The sequence below is a fragment of the Glycine soja genome, chromosome 10 (assembly GCF_004193775.1).
Source record: "Glycine soja cultivar W05 chromosome 10, ASM419377v2, whole genome shotgun sequence".
NCBI lineage: Eukaryota > Viridiplantae > Streptophyta > Magnoliopsida > Fabales > Fabaceae > Glycine > Glycine soja.
The window spans coordinates 12,521,688-12,544,537 of NC_041011.1; the positions used below are offsets into that span (position 1 = coordinate 12,521,688).

At 34.9% G+C, this 22,850-nt stretch overlaps 1 protein-coding gene across 1 annotated transcript; it reads left to right on the forward strand.

The window, feature by feature from the left end:
• Positions 1–11,698: 11,698 nt before the first annotated feature.
• LOC114370450 (protein STRUBBELIG-RECEPTOR FAMILY 2-like) lies at positions 11,699–17,022 on the forward strand. Its single transcript, XM_028327805.1, has 15 exons — positions 11,699–11,842; positions 12,298–12,424; positions 12,516–12,587; positions 12,677–12,742; positions 13,043–13,114; positions 13,607–13,678; positions 13,809–13,874; positions 13,949–14,014; positions 14,108–14,415; positions 14,772–15,064; positions 15,158–15,423; positions 15,532–15,679; positions 16,327–16,466; positions 16,554–16,710; positions 16,840–17,022. The coding sequence occupies exons 1-15, from the start codon at positions 11,746–11,748 to the stop codon at positions 17,020–17,022; spliced, it is 2,133 nt and encodes a 710-aa protein (XP_028183606.1). The 5' UTR covers positions 11,699–11,745.
• The last annotated feature ends 5,828 nt before the right edge of the window (positions 17,023–22,850 follow it).

Consider the following 22,850-nt stretch of genomic DNA (forward strand, 5'->3'; position numbering starts at 1 on the left):
CCTGGTAGACATTCCTGGTATTAGCCCATCCACATGTATGCATCGAATAAATTTAGAGGATGAGGCTAAAACAGTAAGACAACCACAAAGAAGACTCAACCCAGTGATTCTTGATGTAGTGAAGAAGGAGGTAACCAAGCTTTTGCAAGCTGGCATCATTTATCCTATCTCCGACAACCAATGGGTGAGTCCCGTCCAGGTAGTCTCGAAGAAAACCGGCCTCACCGTGATAAAAAATGAGAAGGAGGAGTTGATTCCTACTCGGGTGCAGAACAATTGGAGAGTCTGCATCAACTATAGGAGGTTGAACCAGGTTACCAAAAATGACCGTTTTCCCCTGCCATTCATTGACCAGATGCTTGAATGCTTGGCAGGTAAATCTCACTACTGTTTCCTTGATGGCTTTTTTGGTTATATGCAAATCACTATTGCTCCTGAGGATCAGGAAAAGACCACATTCACCTGCCCCTTCGGCACTTTTGCCTATAGGAGGATGCCTTTCGGCCTATGTAATGCCCCTGGTACCTTCCAGCGGTGCATGATTAGTATTTTTAGTGATTTTTTAGAAAATTGCATAGAGGTGTTTATGGATGATTTCACTGTATATGGATCCTCTTTTGATGTTTGTTTGGATAGTTTGGAAAATGTTTTGAATAGATGCATTGAAACTAACCTTGTTGTAAATTTTGAAAAATGTCATTTTATGGTTGAGCAAGGTATAGTTTTAGGCCACATTATTTCCAATAAGGGCATTGAAGTAGATCCTGCAAAAATTTCTATTATTTCACAATTGCCTTACCCCTCTTGCGTGCGAGAGGTGCGATCTTTTCTTGGTCATGCAGGATTCTACAGGCGCTTTATAAGAGATTTTAGCAAGGTAGCCCTTCCACTATCCAACTTGTTGCAAAAGGAGGTGGAGTTTGACTTTAATGATAAATGCAAAGAGGCCTTTCATTGCCTTAAAAAAGCACTAACTACCACCCCTATCATTCAGGCACCTGATTAGACAGCCCCATTTGAGCTAATGTGGGATGCATCCAATTACACATTGGGGGTTGTCTTTGCTCAAAAGATCTCCTTACTTCAGCTTACTTCTTTTCCACCATGACTTAGGGAGTTTTTCTTTTCCTATCTCCTTCTTTACTTTTATTACATTTGTCCGATTCTATTTGATGGTTTAATTGCTTTTAATCTTTTAATTGTGCTACATTGAGGACAATATGTTGTTTAAGTATGGGGGGGAGTGTTCTTTGGTTTTGGTTTTGCTAGTTTTGTTAGTTTTGTTTGTGTTAAATTTTTTAGTTTTGTTGGGTTTCTAGTTTAATATTTTAGGTCAATTCTGTTTGCATGTACAACTTTGCATATTTTCTTTGAATTATAGGATATGTTCAAGAAATGGGTAATTGTTTTGAAAATAAAAGTCTCTTGACATTTTGTGATTTGAAATCCTTGTTTTTCCTCTACATGTCATGATAGTTTTGAAAGCTCAATTTGAAAGTGATAAGTTTATCTTTGTGAGAATTTGAGCCATCCATCATCATAATCTTTTGGTGTGTTTTGCCCCATTGATTGCTTGCACAATAGCCTTGGCTTGATTCTTGTTGATGCTTCCTAATTCACATGCATATTTGGAAATGATTTGGGCAATTTTGTTCTTATAAGCTTCTAGCCAAATGGACTTACCTTGAATTAATTCCTTTGATAGCCCCTTTGAGCCTATGTTGCCCTTTCTTTGTTTTGAAGCTCATTACAAGCCTTAAGTGAAAAACCATGATATCACCTTACCCTTAAGGAATTTTGGAGCTTTGGAATTGTTTTGGGAATAAGTGTGTGTGTGTGTGGGGGGGGGGGGGTATGTTTCATTGGAAGATATGATTTTTGGCCATGCTTGATGTATATATATATTGCCTAGTTCTTACTTTAATCTTCAAATTCGTACTGCTTATTAAAAAAAATAAAAAAAAAATAATTCAATTGTTGCAAATTCGTACTATTCAAAAAAAAAAAAGAAGAAAAGAGGTGAAGTTGAATAAATGAGGTCTTGTTATGAGGACTTAATTTGGGAGCCTTGGTTGATTTTGTTGATATTAGAGGGTTTGAGTTTACTACTTGTGCTTAATTTCCACTTATTCCCCATTGCTTCTCTATTCCTTTGGGATTTAGCTACTTATTCCATATTTTTTTCCCCTACCTTGTCCTTGGCCCCATTACAACCTTTAAAGACCTTTTGATCCTCATGTGCATGTGTTTGTCAAGTTGTTTGTCAATTTTAGAATTTTGCCAAGTCTATGTGGTGTTTGTTTTCATAGGTGCTTCAAGAGTAAACATTAGCCTAGACACTTGAGAGATAGAGTGTATATCTTGTGAGGCTTAATCAAATTTGTGAATTGGGCTTGGACTTGAAGAGGGCAGACTATTTTATTCTACAAGATTTTATCTTATCTAGACTTTATCTTATCTAGATATTATTTAGATTTGATCTCATCTAGATATTATTTCATCTAGATCTTATCTTATCTTCTATTATCTAGATTTGATTTGATTTTATTTATGGGCTTGGATTTAAAACAAATTTGTAAGCTTTGGGGCTGGAAAACTATATAACAGCACCAAGGTTCTAGTTTAGCTCCTATCTTCTCTCTCCCCTCTTCTCTCTCTCCTGTTTTCGTTTTTAGTTTTAGGCTTTTCTTCTTTTAGACTCTTTTTCGTTTTGCAATTCCAGTTTTTACTTTTCGTTTCAACAATAAAATTTTGTTCTTCAATCTATAATTTCATTCTCTATTGATTAATGGAAGGCTAAGTCTCCAGCGTTGTTTTCTCTTGAGGATCAAGCACAATTCTCTTTGAGGTTCTATTATTACTATTAAATTTTGTTCAGTTTTTCCTCTTCACTAATTACTCTGAATTTGTTGCTATTAATTCATGCATTCTTAGTGCTTGATTAATTGTCTCTGCGCTTAATTTACATTCATGCTTAATGATCATTTTATGATTAATTGGTGTATGTGTTGCTTAATCACATAATGAATGCCTTATGTTAAATTTCGCTTAGTAATTTAATTTAGGGTTGGATTAAGTGGTTGAACTGATAAAGGATAAACTCTCGTAACCTAGGATAAGAGACTTGCTTGTGAATCAAGGGGAAGCAACGTGTTTTAATTCTGATATTTTATAATTCACATCTATTCGCTGTTTAATTTACAAAAGCAAACACCTCCCCCCCCCCAATTTGTTACTATTTTCCTACTATCTGTTATGAACATTTGGTTTATCATTGCTCGTTAGGAAACGACCTAGGATCACTTCCTAGTTACTGCATTTTAATGTTTATTTGATTTGGGTATGGCCTCGATCAGAGGGCATCATGTCTTAGAAAAAAACCTTGAAACCATTCTAAAGCCCATACCACATATTAACACGTTCACCCTCCAGATATGCAAAACCAACAGAGAATGTCATCCCCGTAGGTGTCACACCAACAAAGTCAAGTAGTGGGAGTCTGTACTTGTTTGTTTGTAGGTACTATCTATCAAAAACACCAAATTACATGCATTGCATAACTTCACTGCATCAGGGTGACACCAAAAGATATCACGTACCACATCTTCTTCCTTTAATCTATGCCAATGAATATATTTATCCCGTTCAAGAAGCTTCATTAGATGTTGCATTTCAGTATCACTTCCTCTAATGGAAGACTGGTATGCACTTCTTGCATTGTATATTTGTTTGATTGTTGTAAAAATATTAACATTGTACTCCTTCAACGTTAGCAGAATGTTTCTGTTGGTTCAAGTGGCCTCAGAATAATTAAGAAGGGGGGGTTGAATTAATTATTAGTGAACCTTTACTAATTAAAATTCTATCCTTCTTAATGTTACTAGATTCAATTAGGCTTTTACTACAAAGTTTAAGAAAGTAAAGAACAGAAATAGAAACTTAACCAAAAGTAAAAGCGATAATTAAAGTGCACAGCAAAAATTAAAGAATGTAGGGAAGAAGAAGACAAACACAAGAATTTTATACTGGTTCGGCAACAACCCGTGCCTACATTCAGTCCCCAAGCGACCTGCAGTCCTTGAGATTTCTTTTCAACCTTGTAAAAGCCTTTACAAGCAAAGATCCACAAAGGATGTATCCTCCCTTGTTCTCTTTGAACAACCAAGTGGATGTACCCTCCACTTGAACTGATCAACAAGAGATGTACCCTCTCTTGTTCTCAGTTACAACAACCCAAGTAGATGTACCCTCTACTTGTACCTCAAAGGATGTACCCTCCAATGTGTTAAGACAAAGTTCTCAAGCGGTTAGTCCTTTGAAACTTTGTGAAGGGGAAACAAAATATATCTCAGGCGATTAGTCCTTTGAAATCTTTTGTTTAAGGGAGAGGGAAGAATCAAAAGAATTCTCAGACTGTGTCGTTTTGAATTCTTTGAAAAGGGAGAAGGGAGACACAAAAGAATTTAGGCGGTTAGTCCTTCGTTCTTTTGGAAAAGGGATAAGAGAGACACAAAAAGAATTCAGGCGGTTAGTCCTTGGCGAATTCTTTTTGGCAAAGGGAGAAGAGAATGAAAAGATATAACACACTTTTGTTTTCTGTAAAAGAACAAAGTTTGGAAACCAGAAAACTCAAAAAACTTTTGGCAAAGGAAGAAGAAGAAGAAGAAGTTCAAAGAGATTCAAAGGTTGTAAAAGAATATATGAAAAGTTATATCAAGTACACAAAATGCAAGTCAAGGTCTTGCTTTCATAGACTCTTCATGTCTGGTCAAGAAAACCATTGGAAGAGTTATAACCTTGAGAAAAACCTGAAAACCATTGGAAGAGTTACATCTCTTGTTTTTTATTCAAAACTTGTCACTGGTAATTGATTACCAAAACCATGTAATCGATTACACAAAGCATTTTATGAAAAGATGTGACTCTTCACAATTGAATTTGAATTTCAACGTTCAGATACACTGGTAATCAATTACCGATATATTGTAATCGATTACACCATTTAAAAATCAATTGGAACGTTGCAAATTCAGTTAAAAGCTTTTGAAATCAAACTTTGCCACTGGTAATCGATTACCAGTTTTTGTAATCGATTACCAGAGTGTAAAAACTCTGGTAACTTAGAAAATTTTGAGATAAACTCTTTTGAAAAACAAAACTGTGCTATGTTTGTTTTTTGCAAAATCTTTTCAATACTTCCCTTGTGAAGTCGTCTTGATTTCTTCTCTTGAATCTTGAATTCATCTTTTCTTGAATCTTGAAATCAAACTTCTCTTGATTCTTGAATCTTCTTGATTTCTTCTCATGAAGCTTGAAATTAAACTTGATCTTGAACTTGTTGACTCAATCTTGAAATCATTCTTTGGAGCTTTTTGTCATCATCTTTGTCATCATCAAAACTACTTGAATCAACTTGATTCATCATCATGAAGCTTGCTTCTACAGTTTCTTGGTTTGACCATTGACTTTGTCATATCAACAATAATTGTCTTTTCATCCTTAGTCATGATGCAATCCTACCCCGCAAGGGCATTGGATAGAAGACTCCAAGTAGATTGGGCCAGAGATCCAAGGGAAGGCCCTAGGGTTCTCATGAGCCTTAGGGTAGATTTTGAGCCCATGGGCTAAGTATGAGCCCGCTTAGGCCTTGTATTTTCCCTTAGGATTGTGAGTGTTTTGTTGGGAACCTTAAATGTGGTCATCCAAACACTCTTAGGATTCGCCTAATTTACATTTCTTGCTTACTTTCGTAGCTTATTTCTTTTACCTTCCATTGTCAAACCGCCTAGATAGCTTGCATTTTACCAATTAGTTTTTACCTTATCTTTCACACCTCTTTTAGTGTTTATTTTGGCTAGTTTCAACCATAGTTTCTTTTACCTTTTGTTTTCAAACCTCCAACAAGAAAGAACCACAACTTAGGAACCAACATGAGTCATCATTCATCTAGTGTTAATGGCAAGGGTACTAGTCATAAAGACCCTTTATCTAGAATCTTAGATGAGTTGAGTTCCCTCAAGTTATGGAAAGAAAAACAAGAGAGAAAAGAAAAAGGAAAAAAAAGAGTGGAAGAAATAAGTCAAGATGAAAGAAAGAAAATAAGAGGAAGAAAGAAGAAAAATAATGAAAAGAGAAAAACATGCCTCCTATAGTAGTCATAACTCTTGCAAGAGCCTAAGTGAAGAACTTCGTGACTATTACGAAGGAAGGCATAGGTCACATCTTAGACCTCACTCCCATAGAAGAGAAAAGGAAAGAAAGCCTCAAGAGGCTAACATTAACCTCTCATACTTCCATGGGAAGGACAATGTAGAGGCTAACTTAGATTGGGAAATAAGGGTAGAGCAACAACTTAAAAAGAAGTCTACTTCAAAATCTTATGGCTCTCACTCTTATCCAAAGAAAGACCAAGGTCAAGGCATCTTAGGGGTGACACCTTCTAAGCCCAAAGATGATAAGGGGAAAGCAATAGAAAAGCAAGCCCCTAAGGCTAGTATGCAAGAGAAAACTAGCTCTATAAAGTGCTTTAAATGTCTTGGAAGAGGACACATTACTTCTCAATGCCCCACCACAAAAACCATGATTATGAGGGGCCAAGACATTTATAGTAGCCAAGATGAGGCTACTACTTCACCTTCCTCTAGTGAAAGTGAAGAAGCAAAATGGGAAGAATCTAGTGAAAAAATTTACCCCCAAGAAGATGGACAACCATTAGTGTTTAAAGAGAAGTGTAAGGAGGTAAGTGTCTCCTCTAAGAGGTTAGCTAAGAAGGAAACTCATTTTACAATAAAGACAAACATTAAAGAAACTTTCCCTCTTAGACAACCTCCATATTTTCTCTTTTGTAAAAAGACACTTGCTAGCATTACCACACCTCTTGGGCTTAAGTTTATTCCTCAAGTAAAGAAGTTGTTGGATGAGGGTTTGGTTCGCAAGAGCTTAAATCCTTGTGCTTTTTTGGTGCCTAAAATAGGTATTATTAGGCACCAAGTCCCTAAAATAGGTGGTATGATAAATGTTTTGAGTGGTGCAACCCTCTTTTGTAAAATCACTTATACACCTAACATCTTCATGATGTGTGTACATAGGGACCCAATGGGTAGGTTTTTTCTTATTTTTAGTTTCAATACAAACTTAGGTACTCATATGGGACACCTTAGGTTTGTCATACTTTTTGGTAGGAATAATGAATATGAATATACAGAAAAAGGTATGTTTTATTGCGTTACTTTTCTTAATTTTTCAAATAGTGATCAAGGGGTTCCCATGAACCCTAAGAGAATAAAGGTCATTCTTGAGTGGCCCACTCCACCAAGTATAAGAAAAATTTGGGGCTTCCATGACTTAACAAACTTTTACAAAAGGTTTGTCCCGTATTTTTCTAAACTTGTAGCTCCACTCATTGAGTTGGTGAGAAACCATGTTCCTTCATGGGAAGATGCCCAGGAAATGGGTTTTCAGACCTTACCTTACTTCAACATACCAAACACCACTAATACATATGTTTTTTTTTCTTTTTACAGGTGTTGAGGGAAGGAGCCCAGAGTATAAAGAACCTCGGGATTTGAGGTCAAATCCTTTCCAAGGTGGAGGGAATGATGCAATCCTACCCCGCAAGGGCATTGGATAGAAGACTCCAAGTAGATTGGGCCAGAGATCCAAGGGAAGGCCCTAGGGTTCTTATGAGCCTTAGGGTAGATTTTGAGCCCATGGGCTAAGTATGAGCCCGCTTATCTTTGTAAATATTAGAATAGGTTTATTCCTTCGTTTAGGCCTTGTATTTTGGCCATTCTAGTAGTATAGGGTTTTAGCCTTGTATTTCGAGGCATTTTGAGTAGTCTTTGTAGTAGAGACTTTTTTTTTTGTATTTTCATGTATTTTGTCATGGGGGTGAGCTTAGCTATTATAGGGGGTGTGTAGCTAAGTTCTAGTTTCTCATCTCAAGGAGGTGAGCTTAGCTATTAGAGAGGTGTGTGTAGCTAAGCTCTAGCTTCTTTAGGAATCTTTTCAAGGAAGCTTCTCAAGGAGGTGAGCTTAGTTATTAGAGGGGTGTGTGTAGCTAAGCTCTAGCTTCTCAAGGAAGTTTTCTCAAAGAAGCTTCTCAAGGAAGTTTTCTCAAGAAAGCTTCTCAAGGAAGCTACCTAGTCTATAAATAGAAACATGTGTAACACTTGTTGTAACTTTGATGAATGAGAGTCTTGTGAGACACAACTCAAAGTTCAACTTATCTCCCTTTTTCTTCCTTCAATTTCGTGCTCCCCCCTCTCTCTTTCTCTCCCTCTTTCTTTTCCTCCATTGAAGCATCCTCTCCAAGCTTCTTATCCAAGGTTCATCTTGGTGGTGAAGCTCCTTCTTCCATGGCTTATTCCCTAGTGGATGGCGCCGCCTCTTACCTCTTCTCTTTTGTCTTCCACTGCATCTCAATGGTGGAAAATCACCATTAAGGATCTCATTCCAGCTCAAAGATCCAGCCTCCATAGAAGCCCCACAAGCAAGCTTCCATCAAGTCAATCGCCCAACGTATGGATGTCCAAATAATGACTTGACCAATTCATAATTATGACTCTCACACATCAACTTCACCATCCAACCCTTCCCTCCAACTACTGGTTTCCCACAAAGCTTGAAGGGACACCCACATTTCATACTCTCAGTATCTCTTCTAACAAAATCTTTCTTCCTAGACCTATACTAACCACTCCTCTCACAACCAATTAACACAAATGAAGTCCTTCCTCTAATACCAGTGTTTGTGTCTAGCCTCATAATCAGCACCACAAATCCATTTTCATGAGCAACTGATCGAACCCACTGCAAAACATTATCTCGGATAGCAAACACCTACAATTCAACCCACAATTTTAGTCTTCAAAGGGACATTCATCTTATCAATTTAATAACAATAATGAAGATTATTACCTGAGAAGTATTGAACGCATCCGAACAATCAACATGTTGTTCATTCACACCACATTCTTGTTCATTTTCATCATCCATATCAACTTCTTCGGACATTATACTGTCATACATCCATTGATCTTCACCCATCTTAACAACAAATTAAAAATTTCCACATGACAAACATACAACACCTAACCACACTATACATATAATATCATAACAAACTCAACGTAATCTTTTACTGCATACCATTTTATAAACACTACAATTCATAACCATATATATTAAAAACCAAAAATCCTATATCAATCTACATACGAATTATTTCAAATAAACATATAAACAAATAATTTTTATTTACAAATTTACATACAAACATATTTATAATTAAAAAGAATTAAAACTTTAAACAATTTTTACAAATTTCAAAATCTGTATACCATACGGATCAAGTTGATCCGTATAGATCAAGTTGATCCATATAAACCTTACGGATCAAGTTGATCTGTATGTTGAAATTAAACATACGGATCAACTCACTCAGGGAAACCAACAATGCCAACTCGCGTACTTGGTGTACCTCTGACGACGAATCAACCACCACAACAACCACCACCCACCGGTAACACTTTCACCTCCACCCAAGCGACACCTCACTCAACGACAAAAACCAACAGAGCAGAAAGCGAAGCGCAAATGCCACAAAACAGTAAAAGTAACTTAAAAAAGGTTGAAGAAGACGTAGGGGTAATTTTGGAATTACCAAAAATTTTTGGGTGCACAAGCAATAATACTGGTGCACCTAGCATCACCCAAGAAAAGGCATAATGTAAGCTACCATGGACAGGCCCATAGATGGTAGTTCAGTCAGGGCAGGCCCAACAGGATTTTTTTCATCATGAAAAAAGGCCAATGTAATTTAATTTTTTCAGAATGACGGTTTGGAATTTAAAGAACTAAACAAAAGTTGCACCTTAAATTTTACCCATTGTGCAAATTAGAAGTTGAGATTTTAAAGAAAAATAAACATACTTAACTTTTTTTTATTACCATCTTACTAACACAGTATCAACTCATGATTACATGTAAGGCTGCTAAAAAAATTAGTTTTAAAAAAATAATTATAACTAGTTTTATAAAAGTAATTATAAAACTACAATCTCTTCTATAATTATAATTATTTCAAATAACTTATTTTTATTTAAAAATAATTAGTCATAAAACTATAACTAGTTTTATGAAAATGATTATTTTGAATAACTTATTTCTATTCATTTATAATTGATTTTAAATATAACTTGTTATATAACTAATTTATTCCTAATCTGTTATATACTCATATTTTACAAACAATAATTGATTATATCAAATTATAACTAATTATATAAAACTAGTTATGATTATAATTATAATACTCACTTATAATCTAGTTATTTACTAGTTATGATTTGAGTTATAAATACTCAAATCATGAGCACCCCTACCATCAATATGTGTTAGGCTAACCACCTTGACTAGAGTGTCCTTTTTAAAGCATTTTTAACTACCAACAAGGTTTAAATCTAAGACTTTGTTTAAGGATATCGAGTCAAATATTACATAAATCAATGACTTGTTGGTAACCTACTTAACTTTGCATCTTGTGTACAAGTACTATCTATTTTTATTTTTTTTAAAACATTATTGTGATAAACAAATATAAATTGTGGGGAAAGGACTATGCATTGATCGTATAAATATTTTACATTATTATCTAATCACATATTATCATGTCATTGTGAGGGTTTGATGATTAAACTGAAAATTATTAAATATCAAATGTAATTTTGGCAACCAACAATTAACTGATTTAGTTCGCTTGTAAGTTAATAATTCAATAAGTTAGACTTTATACTAGGTTTAAGTTAATTTGAACTCAATATTTAAACTCATGGGTTAAACCAATCGAGCTTTAAACTTTTATCTGTTTTAGTTATTGGATTGTGAGCTAATGATGCTTTATATGGTGTGATTAAAATCTTTTTTTAATTAAATATATAGAAAAAAATTGTTTGATCACAAATGTGAACTTATTAACAATTGGTGAACGAACTTCAATTTAAAAAATAAGATTCCGTTTTTTATTTAGTTAAAGTTAAGCCTAAGCACCTGCTCACTAGTCAGTACCAAATCAGAGAAATTAACAGACAACTACAAATTCTTGGGCTTGAAATGATGGAATAAGATGATATAAAAAAAGAATGAAATGAAATAAAATATAAGAAACTTATTTTTATCGCATTCCATCACTTAATCATTATTATGGCTTGATTTGGCAGGAATGTAATAGATATCATCATATTTCTTTAACTCTCCCACGATGGTTTTAAACAACGCAAACGCAATTAAGCTGCGTGATAATTATGTAGATTAATCGCTAGTTACTAATTTGCATAAGTGTGCTAAAACTTTAACTACAATATTTTTATTTTTTAAAAATTAAAAGGAGCACACGTACACTTGAGCGTTGCGCGCCAAAAACAAACTATCTAGTAACTACAACGAACTCTTATACGTGGACCCCACTTAACCAGAAACACACTCTCTCTCAACTGTAACTGTAACTGTACAGTGTCACTGCACTGTGTAAACTCTCTCGCGCGCGCGCGCGAAAACGAAGAATCAGAATCAGGTAAACTCGTTCGTTCATTCATGAGTCGATCATTCAAAAAAAACTTAAGCCTCTCTCTATTTTTGTTTTTAGTTTTCTTGAAGCTTGAATTCTCTTTTTTTTTTCTCTCTCTCTTCAGTTCGTTTAATTCAGTTCAACTTCGATTTCGTAAAAGCGGTGGAAAATAGAAAGAAATGGTTCACAACTACGTGTTCGTGAATCTCACCGTCCTCGTTGTCCTCTCGGCAACTTTGGTTTCTCGCTGTTTCGCGTTTACGGATCCCCCTGACGGTAAATTCAAAGAACCGTTCATTCGTTCTTGATTCTTGAACTATTAACATTTCACTGAAAATTGATTAAGTAACTTCGCGATGTGCATTTGGCATTGTCTTTGAATCTAATCAATCTCATGGCTGGTTTGATTCTTTCTATGTTATTCTTCAATGAGATTTGGTTGGTATTATTTCCAAAATTAGGGTATATTTAACTTTATTTGACAGAATCGCCAAAACAGTAGAAGATTACTCGTGAATCGTTATTGTTAAATTCATATAAAGATAACTTGAAGATGAAAGATTTAGATAGAGAAATAGAAAATCGGTGTTTGTAAATGAGAAATAATAAAAATAAGTATTTGCTGGATTACCGATCTCGAATTACTGATATTGAACTCGTTTTGGTATAGCTCACAATTCGTGTTTCTGCTACTAAACTATATGTTTTTTTGTAAACGTTTATATGAGCAGTCACAGCTCTGCAGGATCTATACAGGGCTTTAAACAGCCCAGCAGTGCTGAATGGATGGAACGGTAACGATCCTTGTGAGGAATCTTGGACAGGAGTAGCATGTTCTGGCTCATCAGTTATACACCTGTAATGCACTGACTCTGTTGATGATACTCACATTCAGATTATAATGCCACTAATAAATAAACCTGTTACACATTCTCTTTTCTTCATTCAGCAAAATTCGTGGACTAAGCCTTACCGGGTATCTTGGAGGCTTGCTCAATAATCTACAAAACTTGAAGCAACTGTAAGCAATTGTATAGATTTAAGTTCTTATGGCGATGGTTTATTGTCAGGACCTGTTATTTACTTACTTTCAACTTCTGGTTTCTTTAGTGATGTCAGTTCTAACAACATAATGGGTGAAATACCACTGGGTTTACCCCCGAATGCCACACATATGTAAGCCTACTGTTTTTTTTCTTCCTTTAGTTCTCGTGTGACTATGTGCTATGCTTAATGGTAAGTATCTTTCAGCAGTGTGTTTTTCTGACAATTTTCCTCTCGTGCAGAAATATGGCTTGCAACTATTTGGGCCAAAATATACCCCATACATTGTCAACCATGAAAAAACTAAGGCATCTGTGAGTTACATTAGTATTGATTTCACCCCAAGCTTTATAGAGGACATATTTCTATTGATTATGATATAATGTTTTGATCTTTACAAATGGCTGTAAATCATCACTTCTTGTCTTGCAGGAATTTAAGCCATAATTTCTTGAATGGACCCATTGGCAATGTGTTTACTGGCTTAGATAATCTCAAAGAAATGTATGTTTTCTTCCCGAGTCTTTTGCTATTGCATTTTAATTGAGATGAAAGGACAAGTGATTCAATCAGTAGGAAATTTTAGGTTCCTAAAACCTAAACCATTTCCATAGATAGGTTTTTCTGTTTGTTACTAATCTGGAATATTCTGGATCTGTATGAACAAGTGATGAAGCCAATCAAAACCTCAAATTTTCATAATTCACAAGGGAAAGAGTAGAATGTGCAATCAATATAAACTACATAAATAAGCCAAAAGACAGATAGCATAGGCCATTAGGCCACATAATCATTCATTCCTCTTTTAGTTGGAAATGCACATGAATATGATAGCTAGGACTTGAGAAGCACAAGAGCAAGTAAAGCTCTAATATTCGACTATATAATTGAAAATTAGATTGAGTCGTGAGAAAGTGAGGCAACAAAATTTAGATGTTTTGACTGTTGTTTAGATCTCAATCTGTCAACTAATTAAGGATGAATTCATACCATCAGGGACCTTTCGTACAATAATTTCACAGGTGATCTGCCAAGTTCATTTGGTTCCTTGACAGACCTTAATAGATTGTAAGTTTCGTCTTTATTACACACCTACCCTGTTTCCTAAACTTAATTTGTATTTCATCACATACTCAGACAGGACTTTTGTTATACATGGTCGTGTTAGTTTGATCGGTAGCATGTTGCTTATTTGCAGGCTCCTGCAGAATAACAGATTCACAGGATCAGTCACCTACCTGGCTGAACTTCCACTCATTGATTTGTAGGTTATCTCTAAACATTTTCAACATTGTGTGACTACAGTTCTATTATTTGCTAATTTCTTTGTTTTGTCAGGAACATTCAAGATAATCTGTTCAGTGGCATTCTTCCACAGCATTTTCAGTCCATACCAAACTTATGGTTAGTGATAAGTTTCTATCACCTTCTATTTCTTCGTTGGATATGAAATTATGGACAAATATCATCGAAAAGTCACATTCTACTCTCAATTAGGATTGGAGGGAACAAGTTCCATGCAGTAGACGGCTCTCCTCCCTGGGCATTTCCTTTGGACAATGTACCCATTGAGCAAAACACTAGTCGCCCACCCGTAACTCAGGCGAATGCCGTTGAGAACTACGATCCTCCTAAAGTAAGGAAACAAAAGAACAAACATATGGGTCCCGGAGGAATAGCTTTTATGGTTGGTACAGGAACATTATTGGCGACAGGTTTTGCGCTCTTCATTGGGATCCGATTGAAAAAGCTCCATAGACAGAGAATGGAGGACTATGAAAGAAACCATAGTTCATTGCCTAGTCAAACCAAAGGTAATTAATTCTTTAACAGAGGCATATAAATGGTGAGGCACTCCTAGTCAAATCCAAAAACCTCATGACTGAATCACATGCTAATAACATTAATATGATCTCAAAATTTTCACTCAATTTTCATGTTCATTCCACACACAGATTTAAAATTAAAATGACTGAATATACAATTAGATAGGTAGAAAGGGAGTGAGTAAAATTTGTGATACTAAACATGTAATCCCGTTAAGATATATTGCCAAATTTCACTCAGTTTCCTTCTCTTTCTGTTTCATATGTCTGATGCCATTCCGTTTATTAGTTCTGTAAATTCATTTCCATCTTTGACCGTTTTTTTCTTTTTTCCTATCCATTTTTAATGGTGATAGATGTATCTACTACGGCGATTGACGAGAGCTTGCAAATCCCACCTTACAATGCTGCATCTCTTTTGAGTCCAAGGCGATTAACTTCCCAGATCCATAAAAGAACAGGGCAAACATCAAGAAAGAGTTTTTCGGGAAGAGATAGATTCACTGGAAGGACAAAGGTTTATACAGTAGCGGAGGTTCAGTTGGTTACCAACAGTTTCCATGAAGACAACCTTCTGGGAGAGGGATCCCTTGGCCCTGTTTACAGAGCTGAATTTCCAGAAAACAAGGTACTACCTTCTAAACACTAAATCACGTTCAGATTTCAAAACTGCTTCTTTCAATTTATAACACTGCTGCTTTCCAATTCTTCTTTTCGAAAGGTTTTCGCAGTGAAGAACATTAACATGGCTGGTATGTCTTTCATTGAAGAGGAAAAGTTCTTGGATGTAGTTTGCACTGCTTCCCGTCTGAACCACCCCAACATAGTTTCACTTAAAGGCTACTGCTTGGAGCATGGACAACATCTTCTTGTCTATGACTATGTCAGAAATTTAACTCTAGATGATGCTCTTCACAGTGCAGCATACAAACCTTTATCTTGGGGCACACGTCTCAGAATCGCTTTAGGAGTTGGTCAGGCCCTGAAGTAAGTTCCATGTTGCTACTCAAATTCATTTCCTGTTAAATATGAAAATAGAATCATGTTCATGTCTCAACTCTCAACCGTGGCATACACAAATGTTTATAATTACAGCTATTTGCACTCGACTTTCTCTCCTGCTGTCTCCCATGGAAACTTAAAGGCTACCAATGTTCTACTGGACGAAAATCTCATGCCTCGTGTTACTGACTGCGGCTTGGCTATTTTGAGACCACTGACAAGCGACAAAATAAAAAATCGGGTAAATTTCTGAAAGAATCGGCATCATGTTTAAATAGGTTAGTTGTTTCAGTTAAGGTTCTCGTTGCTAAGTCGTACCTAACAAAAGTTATAGGTCTAGTGCTCTCTACTTATTAAAAAATATTCCCTCCATCATATTATATGGTGCTTAAGGTTTCGAAACAGTAATTAAGAAATGCAATTAATTTGTTGAATTTCACAAAAAATATTATATAACTTCCTAATATATTTTATATCTCTAATTAATTACTTATTTACTATTACTATACACTACTCTCATTAAGTATGTATTAATGGTAGTCCTAAAAAAATATTTAACAAAGTATTAGTTTGTAAGATGACATCTATTTTGAAATATTTTTTTTCTCTCTAAAATGTCATATAATCTGAAACGAAGAGAGTAGTTCCATGATAGACAACAGTTACATTTACTCACTGCTCATAGTTGCTTTTTAGCTTTTGGATGATTTATCGTGAAAAATAACCAGTTTCAAATTAGGTATAGTGTTATGCGCTTAATTTCTAGGTATAGCTAAAACCTGCTTGAATTTATTGAGTAACAACTGCAAAATGAACCAGAAGCTGGTATTAATTTAAGTATGCCATGGACATAGATTCACTGATTAATATGTTGACTGTGGAAAGCAGGCTTCTGAGATTGATATTAGGGATATAGGATATAGTTCCCCAGACCATGGCCAACCAGGAATTGGCAGCACGAAGAGTGACATCTTTTCCTTCGGAGTATTGCTTCTTGAACTGTTAACAGGAAGAAAACCATTCGATGGGTATATGTTAATTTCTCTTTAATCCTGTGCCATTTCGTTTGTTTCCTCTTTTGATGAATGATGACCTCTATTTCTCTTCCAACACAGTTCCAGGCCAAGGGAAGAGCAATATCTGGCAAAGTGGGCTTCATCAAGGCTTCATGATTGCGACAGTTTGGAACAGATGGTGGATCCAGCAATCAAAAGAACATTTTCATCCAAGGCTCTTTCTCGTTATGCTGATATCATCTCCCTCTGCACTCAGGTATATATATATATATATATATATATATATATATATATATATATATATATATATATATATATATATATATATTCACTCACTCTGTTTTTTCTGGGGTGTTGCAAGAAACTTAACGTGTCTCTCGTGCAGCCAGTAAAGGAATTTCGACCTCCAATGTCTGAAATCGTGGACTCTCTTGTATCGTTTTCTCAAAATCTCCTTTCAAAGAGTGGTGCTGCAGATGACACTGAACTTGATCCACTTGAGAGGTCTTTTCGCACAACCACCTCACGCTTTATCAGTTCACCCGCATTGAGCTATGTATCTGCCTGATGTACGCTTTAACAGTGTAAACTGGTTCGTTCACATTAATGTGCTAGAAATTTAACTTGATTTCTGCTCGCTTCTTTTCTTGTTCCTCTTCTTGCTAGGCACAGAACACGTAATGATTTCACATGTAAAAGGGATTGGCTTAAATAATTTCACCTTTGGAAAGGCTTTTCTGGACCGTTGAAACTGTTTGCTTAATGACATGAATGTTTACCAAATATACTATTGACACGAAGCTTGGATTCTTTCACTTAATAATAATTCAGCAAATTGATTCCTTCAATGGAGGTCTTGGGCCGCAGACTCCCATAACTCATTTGAGCTAACCCCTTGTATTAAAGGGGTCTATTTAATAACTAATTGATAGCTTATTCGAATAATTTGATTATATAAATATTTTTAAAGTGTTTAAGAAAATTTATTAAATCGTTTTGAAAACACTTTTACACTCATTTTCAAAATCAAGAAAAAAAATTTGTGAATCGATTTAGTTTAAAAAACACGCATTTTTCACATTTGATAATGACATTTATTATTGTCATCACCACTACTATTATCACCACCATAGTCACTATCACCATTGTAACATCCCATTTTTTTCATAAATAAATTTAAAAAGTTTTTAGTAAAAATAATAAAAATAAATAAATAGAGTAAATAATAGGTCGTAAATGCCCCTAGCTATAAATAGCAACATACTAGATTTTTCATACTGACTCCTCAGTCTCCTCTGCCTCTCATTTTCATTTTTTCTCTCCTCCTCTCGAAATCATTTCTTTTTCCCGCAGCTCACTAAACATGTCTCAGAAAAATGACGATCTCGGACTCATTTATCGTTGGATCGTCGTGAAATTTAAACACCAAGTTCAAAACCCAATTCCGAGCATTCTCACCGTTGGGAATTTCAAAATCATGTTTGAGCTTATAGGAAAACCCTTCGCATTGTAGTCTTTTAATTTCCCGCAGAAACCCAAAACTGTCTCGGTAAAACTATGATCCCGGTTTCGTTAACCGTTGGATTTTCATGACATTTAGATATGTTGTTTGAAATTCAATTGTGCACACTTCCACCGTTGGGATTTGCAAGATAATATTCGTGGAGGGAGAAAAAGGAATCGCATAAAGACTGTACAAGTGGAGGTTTCAATCTCGTCTCCGTCTCTCTGACGTTTGGGAATTCGATCGAAGTAGTCGGAGGAATAATTGAAGGAATCTCTCAGGGAACTGCTAGAGATGCTGCTATCGCTGGCTGAAGATATGTGAGTCCGCTTAGAGGTAAGGGATGAATTATTCACAATTGGGGATTAGTGAGAACATGTGTAGGGATCCTTAGAGATAGCCATTGGAATGGGTTTCGGGGTGTTTTTGCAATTTTCATTTTATCCTTTTAATTATTACAGTGAATTATATATGTTTGATGAATTACTTGATGTTCCAATGAGAAATTGCTATGAAATTGATGTGTTCTTGTGTTGAGTGTGAATCCCTTAGAAAAATTAAGTTCTTTTTATTAACGTAAATTATATTTTAAATAATATTATTCAATGACTTATTTTATACAAATTATTATCTTGTTCTAATTTTTTTACGAGGATGATCAACATGTTATGCGTATATAATTATTGTAATACTAGAATAATATAAATTAAAGAAAATTGTAAGGTTAATGCCTACTCATAATTTCTTTTGATGTAATATTAAATTAATTGTTATAGAAATTCTTTGATTAAAAACTATGTAGTTTAATTTACTATATACATATACATATATATGTTTTGTATCATGCAAATATTATTATTGTGTGATGTGTATATGAGTTATAAGGTGTAATAAGTTATTATAATGGTATTATAATATTATTGTGAAGATTGAGTAGTATAAAATTGAATGTGTCTATTTGCGAGATACATGTAAAAAATGAGATGGTTGATGTGATATTATGAGATGTTAAATTATGGGCGTGATATTTGATTGTGAATAAGTGTATGCGTTTGACACTTGATGTGACAATAATTATATTGTGAGCTATGAATTATACAATAACCCGACCAGTGTTATCTTGAGAAAAGCGTTGATGCGCAGTGTTTAAGAGAAAATGTAGGTTCCTAGTTAAGAACCAGTGTTAAATTGTAGCGCAATTGTGTTAAACATGTTTGAAACATGAGTGTGAGGTTGTGATATTGTATAATTCATGAGCAGTGTTTATAAATGAAATATGTGATGAATTATGGAATAATATGTTTCCTTGAGATTATAATATTGTTATTGAGATTGAGTAAAATTATAAAGTAGAACATGTGTTGAATTGTGAGATACGTGAAAACATGTGATGGTGGATTGTGACATTATGAGATGTGAAATTGTGAATGAGTTTTGGTTGTAAATAAGTGTGTTATTAACTCTTGATGTGACATTATTTGTGTTGTAAGCTGTGAATTGTACAATAATCCGACCAGTGTTATCTTGAGAAAAGTGTAAATGCACAGTGTTAAAGAGAAAGTGTAGGTTTCCTATTTAGGAACCAGTGTTAAATTGTAGCGCAATATGTTGTACGTGTTTAACACACGAGTGTGAGGTCATGTGTATTGTATAATTCACGAGCAGTGTCTGTGTGCTAAAATGATTTTAGGGGTTGGATCTGAATCAGGAGGGAGAGGCCCTGACGGACTCTTCGGAGTGTAGGCCTTGGGAGTCACCGGGTTTGAGTGCTCCTTTAAGCCTATGCTGATCCCATATGGTTGGAGCATTCTCGCAAAACATCGTGACCCTAACTGGTCTCCCTATGATCTTACTTAGTGAGAGTGACCTGACAAACCCATTGTGTGGTGTGTCTTGTTATGTACTCCTAAGTGTTAGACAAGTGGCCTCAGATATCTTAAGAATGGGGGGTTGAATTAAGATATTCCAAACTACTTCCCCAATTAAAAATCTATTTCACTTTTTATTCAAGTTATAAATTCCCTTAATAATGAACTTCTTAAATATTGATTCAAATAAAACAATTTGAATATGAATATAAAGCAATAATAAACAAAGAAGATTAAGGGAAGAAAAAGTGCAAACTCAGATTTATACTGGTTCGGCCACACCCTTGTGCCTACGTCCAGTCCCTAAGCAACCCGCTTGAGAGTTCCACTATCTTGTAAATTCCTTTTACAAGTTCTAAACACACAAGGACAATCCTTCCTTTGTGTTTAGAATTCCTTTACAACAAGAGACCCACGGTCTCTTAATCCCTTAGAGAATGAGGAGAAGAAGAAGAATGAATCTCTCTAGAAAGAGATAGATTTTACAGATTGAGCACTCAAATAATTCCTTAATGAATTGCAATTGAATTGGCCAAGGAATTCTTAAGAGGATAAAATGATTTTTGCTCTTTGAGAGGATAAACACTTGTTGTTCTGAAAAATTCTGAGCAAATTCGTGTTATAAGTCACATATATATAGACCATTGGTGGTCATGAATAAAGCCTTTGAAAAGTTGTGACTCTTAGAAATATTTTCTAAAAATCCTGTCTGGTAATCGATTACAGAAATTGTGTAATCGATTACAGCTTTTTAAAATTTGAATTAAAACGTTTATTAACTGCTGGTAATCGATTACCAAAATTGTGTAATCGATTACACAGTCTAAAATTTTGAATTCAAATTTTAATAGCTGTTGTAAAGTATATTTGGCCACTGGTAATCGATTACATCCTCTGGTAATCGATTACCAGAGAGTAAATCCTTTGAAAAACACTTTTTAATTTAAATTACTTGGCCAAACTTTTTGCTAATTCAATTAGGAATTCCCGTCCTAATATTCTAGTGATCATCTTGATGTTGTGACTTGTAATCTTGAAGTATTGTCTTGAATTTAATCTTGAAAAGCCCATTTGTATCAATTGCATCATATCATCATGATCATCATCAAAACACCAAAGGCATTTGCATCTACACTAAGCACCCCAAGGTGGTTTTTCACTGACATGGTATCACATTGCATATAGGCTTGAGTCTTAGCATAACTGTCTCATGCGCTTGCTAATTGTTTATTATGAAATTGATGTGTTATTATGTCTTGATCAAAGCGTGTGATTCTTGTGTAATGTGATTGATGATTGAAAAGTGAACTTTGAATGACAAAGTGGTGGAATTACGTGAATTACGTATAACTAAGTTTTATTTGGTTTATATGATATGTATATCTAGTTGTCTTGTTTCTCTATTAGTTAGGAATGTGATAACTCACTTCCCGTGTGTTGTTTGTGTTTGGATCCTGTGATGATCTTGAACTTTGTGTTCGGGGGAGCAGATGACTAGGTGAATTGCTTTAAGGAACCATGTGTTGAAGGACATCGGGACACAACGCTCTGATAGGATGTGGCATTGGGGTATAGGGTTTTATAGACGACCTTGTTTGAGTCGAAGTGAATTTATTATTTATTTAGAAAATTTTTATGATGATGTTAGAAAGGTGAATGTGAGCCTGCTACCCTCTTGAAAGGCTTGTATTTAAATATGTTTTAAAAACTTGAATTAAGTTTAATTTTTTTTAATTATTTCTTTTATTATTAGTACATATATGTGTGGGGTAGAGGGTGTCACAACCACCATTATTGTCACTATCACCGCCACTAATACCACCTCTGTCATAGTTACCACCACCATAATCATTCTTGTCATTGCCACCACCACTAGCATTGCCACCACCATCATTAGTGTCACTACCACTATCAGTATCATTATCATCGTCACCACAACCACCCTTCATCATTTGGTGCCACCACCACCACCACTAATACCACCTATGTCACCACCACCATCACCAACGTTGTCACCATTGACTATCACCACCAACACTGCTACCACCACCACATTGTCATTGTCACCATTTGCATTGCCACCACCACATTGTCATTGTCACCATTTGCATTGCCACCACCACCAATGCCCCTCCACCACCACCTCCAATGCAATTGTCACTACCATTGCAACCACCATTGATAACTTAATCGTCGTCATTGCTATTGAAATTATCACCATCACCATTGTTGTCACACCATATAAAAGTACTCTTGAACTAATTTTAATACGAGATGACCTTCAAAATGAATTTATTTGAAACTAAAACTAAAAACTGGTTGTTATTTTTAAAATTTTTGATACTCAAAACTAAAAACCACCCCAAACAAGCTCTAAAAAAGTTAGTTAACTACATTTAAATGCACTAATCTCAATTAAGAAAAAAGTTTAATTGCAAATTTGATCACTCAACTTTCATTATTTTACAAATTTTACAACCCAAGCTTTATTTTCTCGAATTTTACCACCCATGTTTTTAACATTTTGTGCATTTTATCACCGATGACAGGCCTTTATACAAAATTAGGTGATTTTGTAAAACTATATATCAAACTAGGTGATTTCAAAAACTATTTACCAAAGATAAATGATTTTAACTTTTGGCATCGGTTGTAATTATAATTGATGTAGAAAAGTGACTTTTTACATCGGTTGTAATTATGACTGATGTAGAAAAGTGACTTTTTACATCGGTCATAATCACAATCGATTTAGAAATCCACTTTTCTACATCGATTATAACTACAACCGATATACAAAGATCTAGAAAAGTGCCTTTTTACATGGTTTTGTTACCGATGCGATGGTAAAATGCACAAAAAATAAAAATTTGGATGGTAAAATTCTTGAAAAAAAAGACTTCATTGGTAAAATCCATGAAATTATGAAAGTTGAGTGGTAAATTTGTAAAATAATGAAAGTTTGATGATAAAATTTGCAACTAAGCCAAAAAAAAATCTCAACTTATCCTTTATTGGAATTTA

Bases quoted from the DNA above. Each gene is read 5' to 3' on its own strand.
- LOC114370450 (XM_028327805.1), top strand. From the start codon at position 11,746: ATGGTTCACAACTACGTGTTCGTGAATCTCACCGTCCTCGTTGTCCTC. The intron at 15,424-15,531 runs GTAAGTTCCATG...TTATAATTACAG, and splicing joins GGAGTTGGTCAGGCCCTGAA to CTATTTGCACTCGACTTTCT. The intron at 16,467-16,553 runs GTATATGTTAAT...CTTCCAACACAG, and splicing joins GGAAGAAAACCATTCGATGG to TTCCAGGCCAAGGGAAGAGC.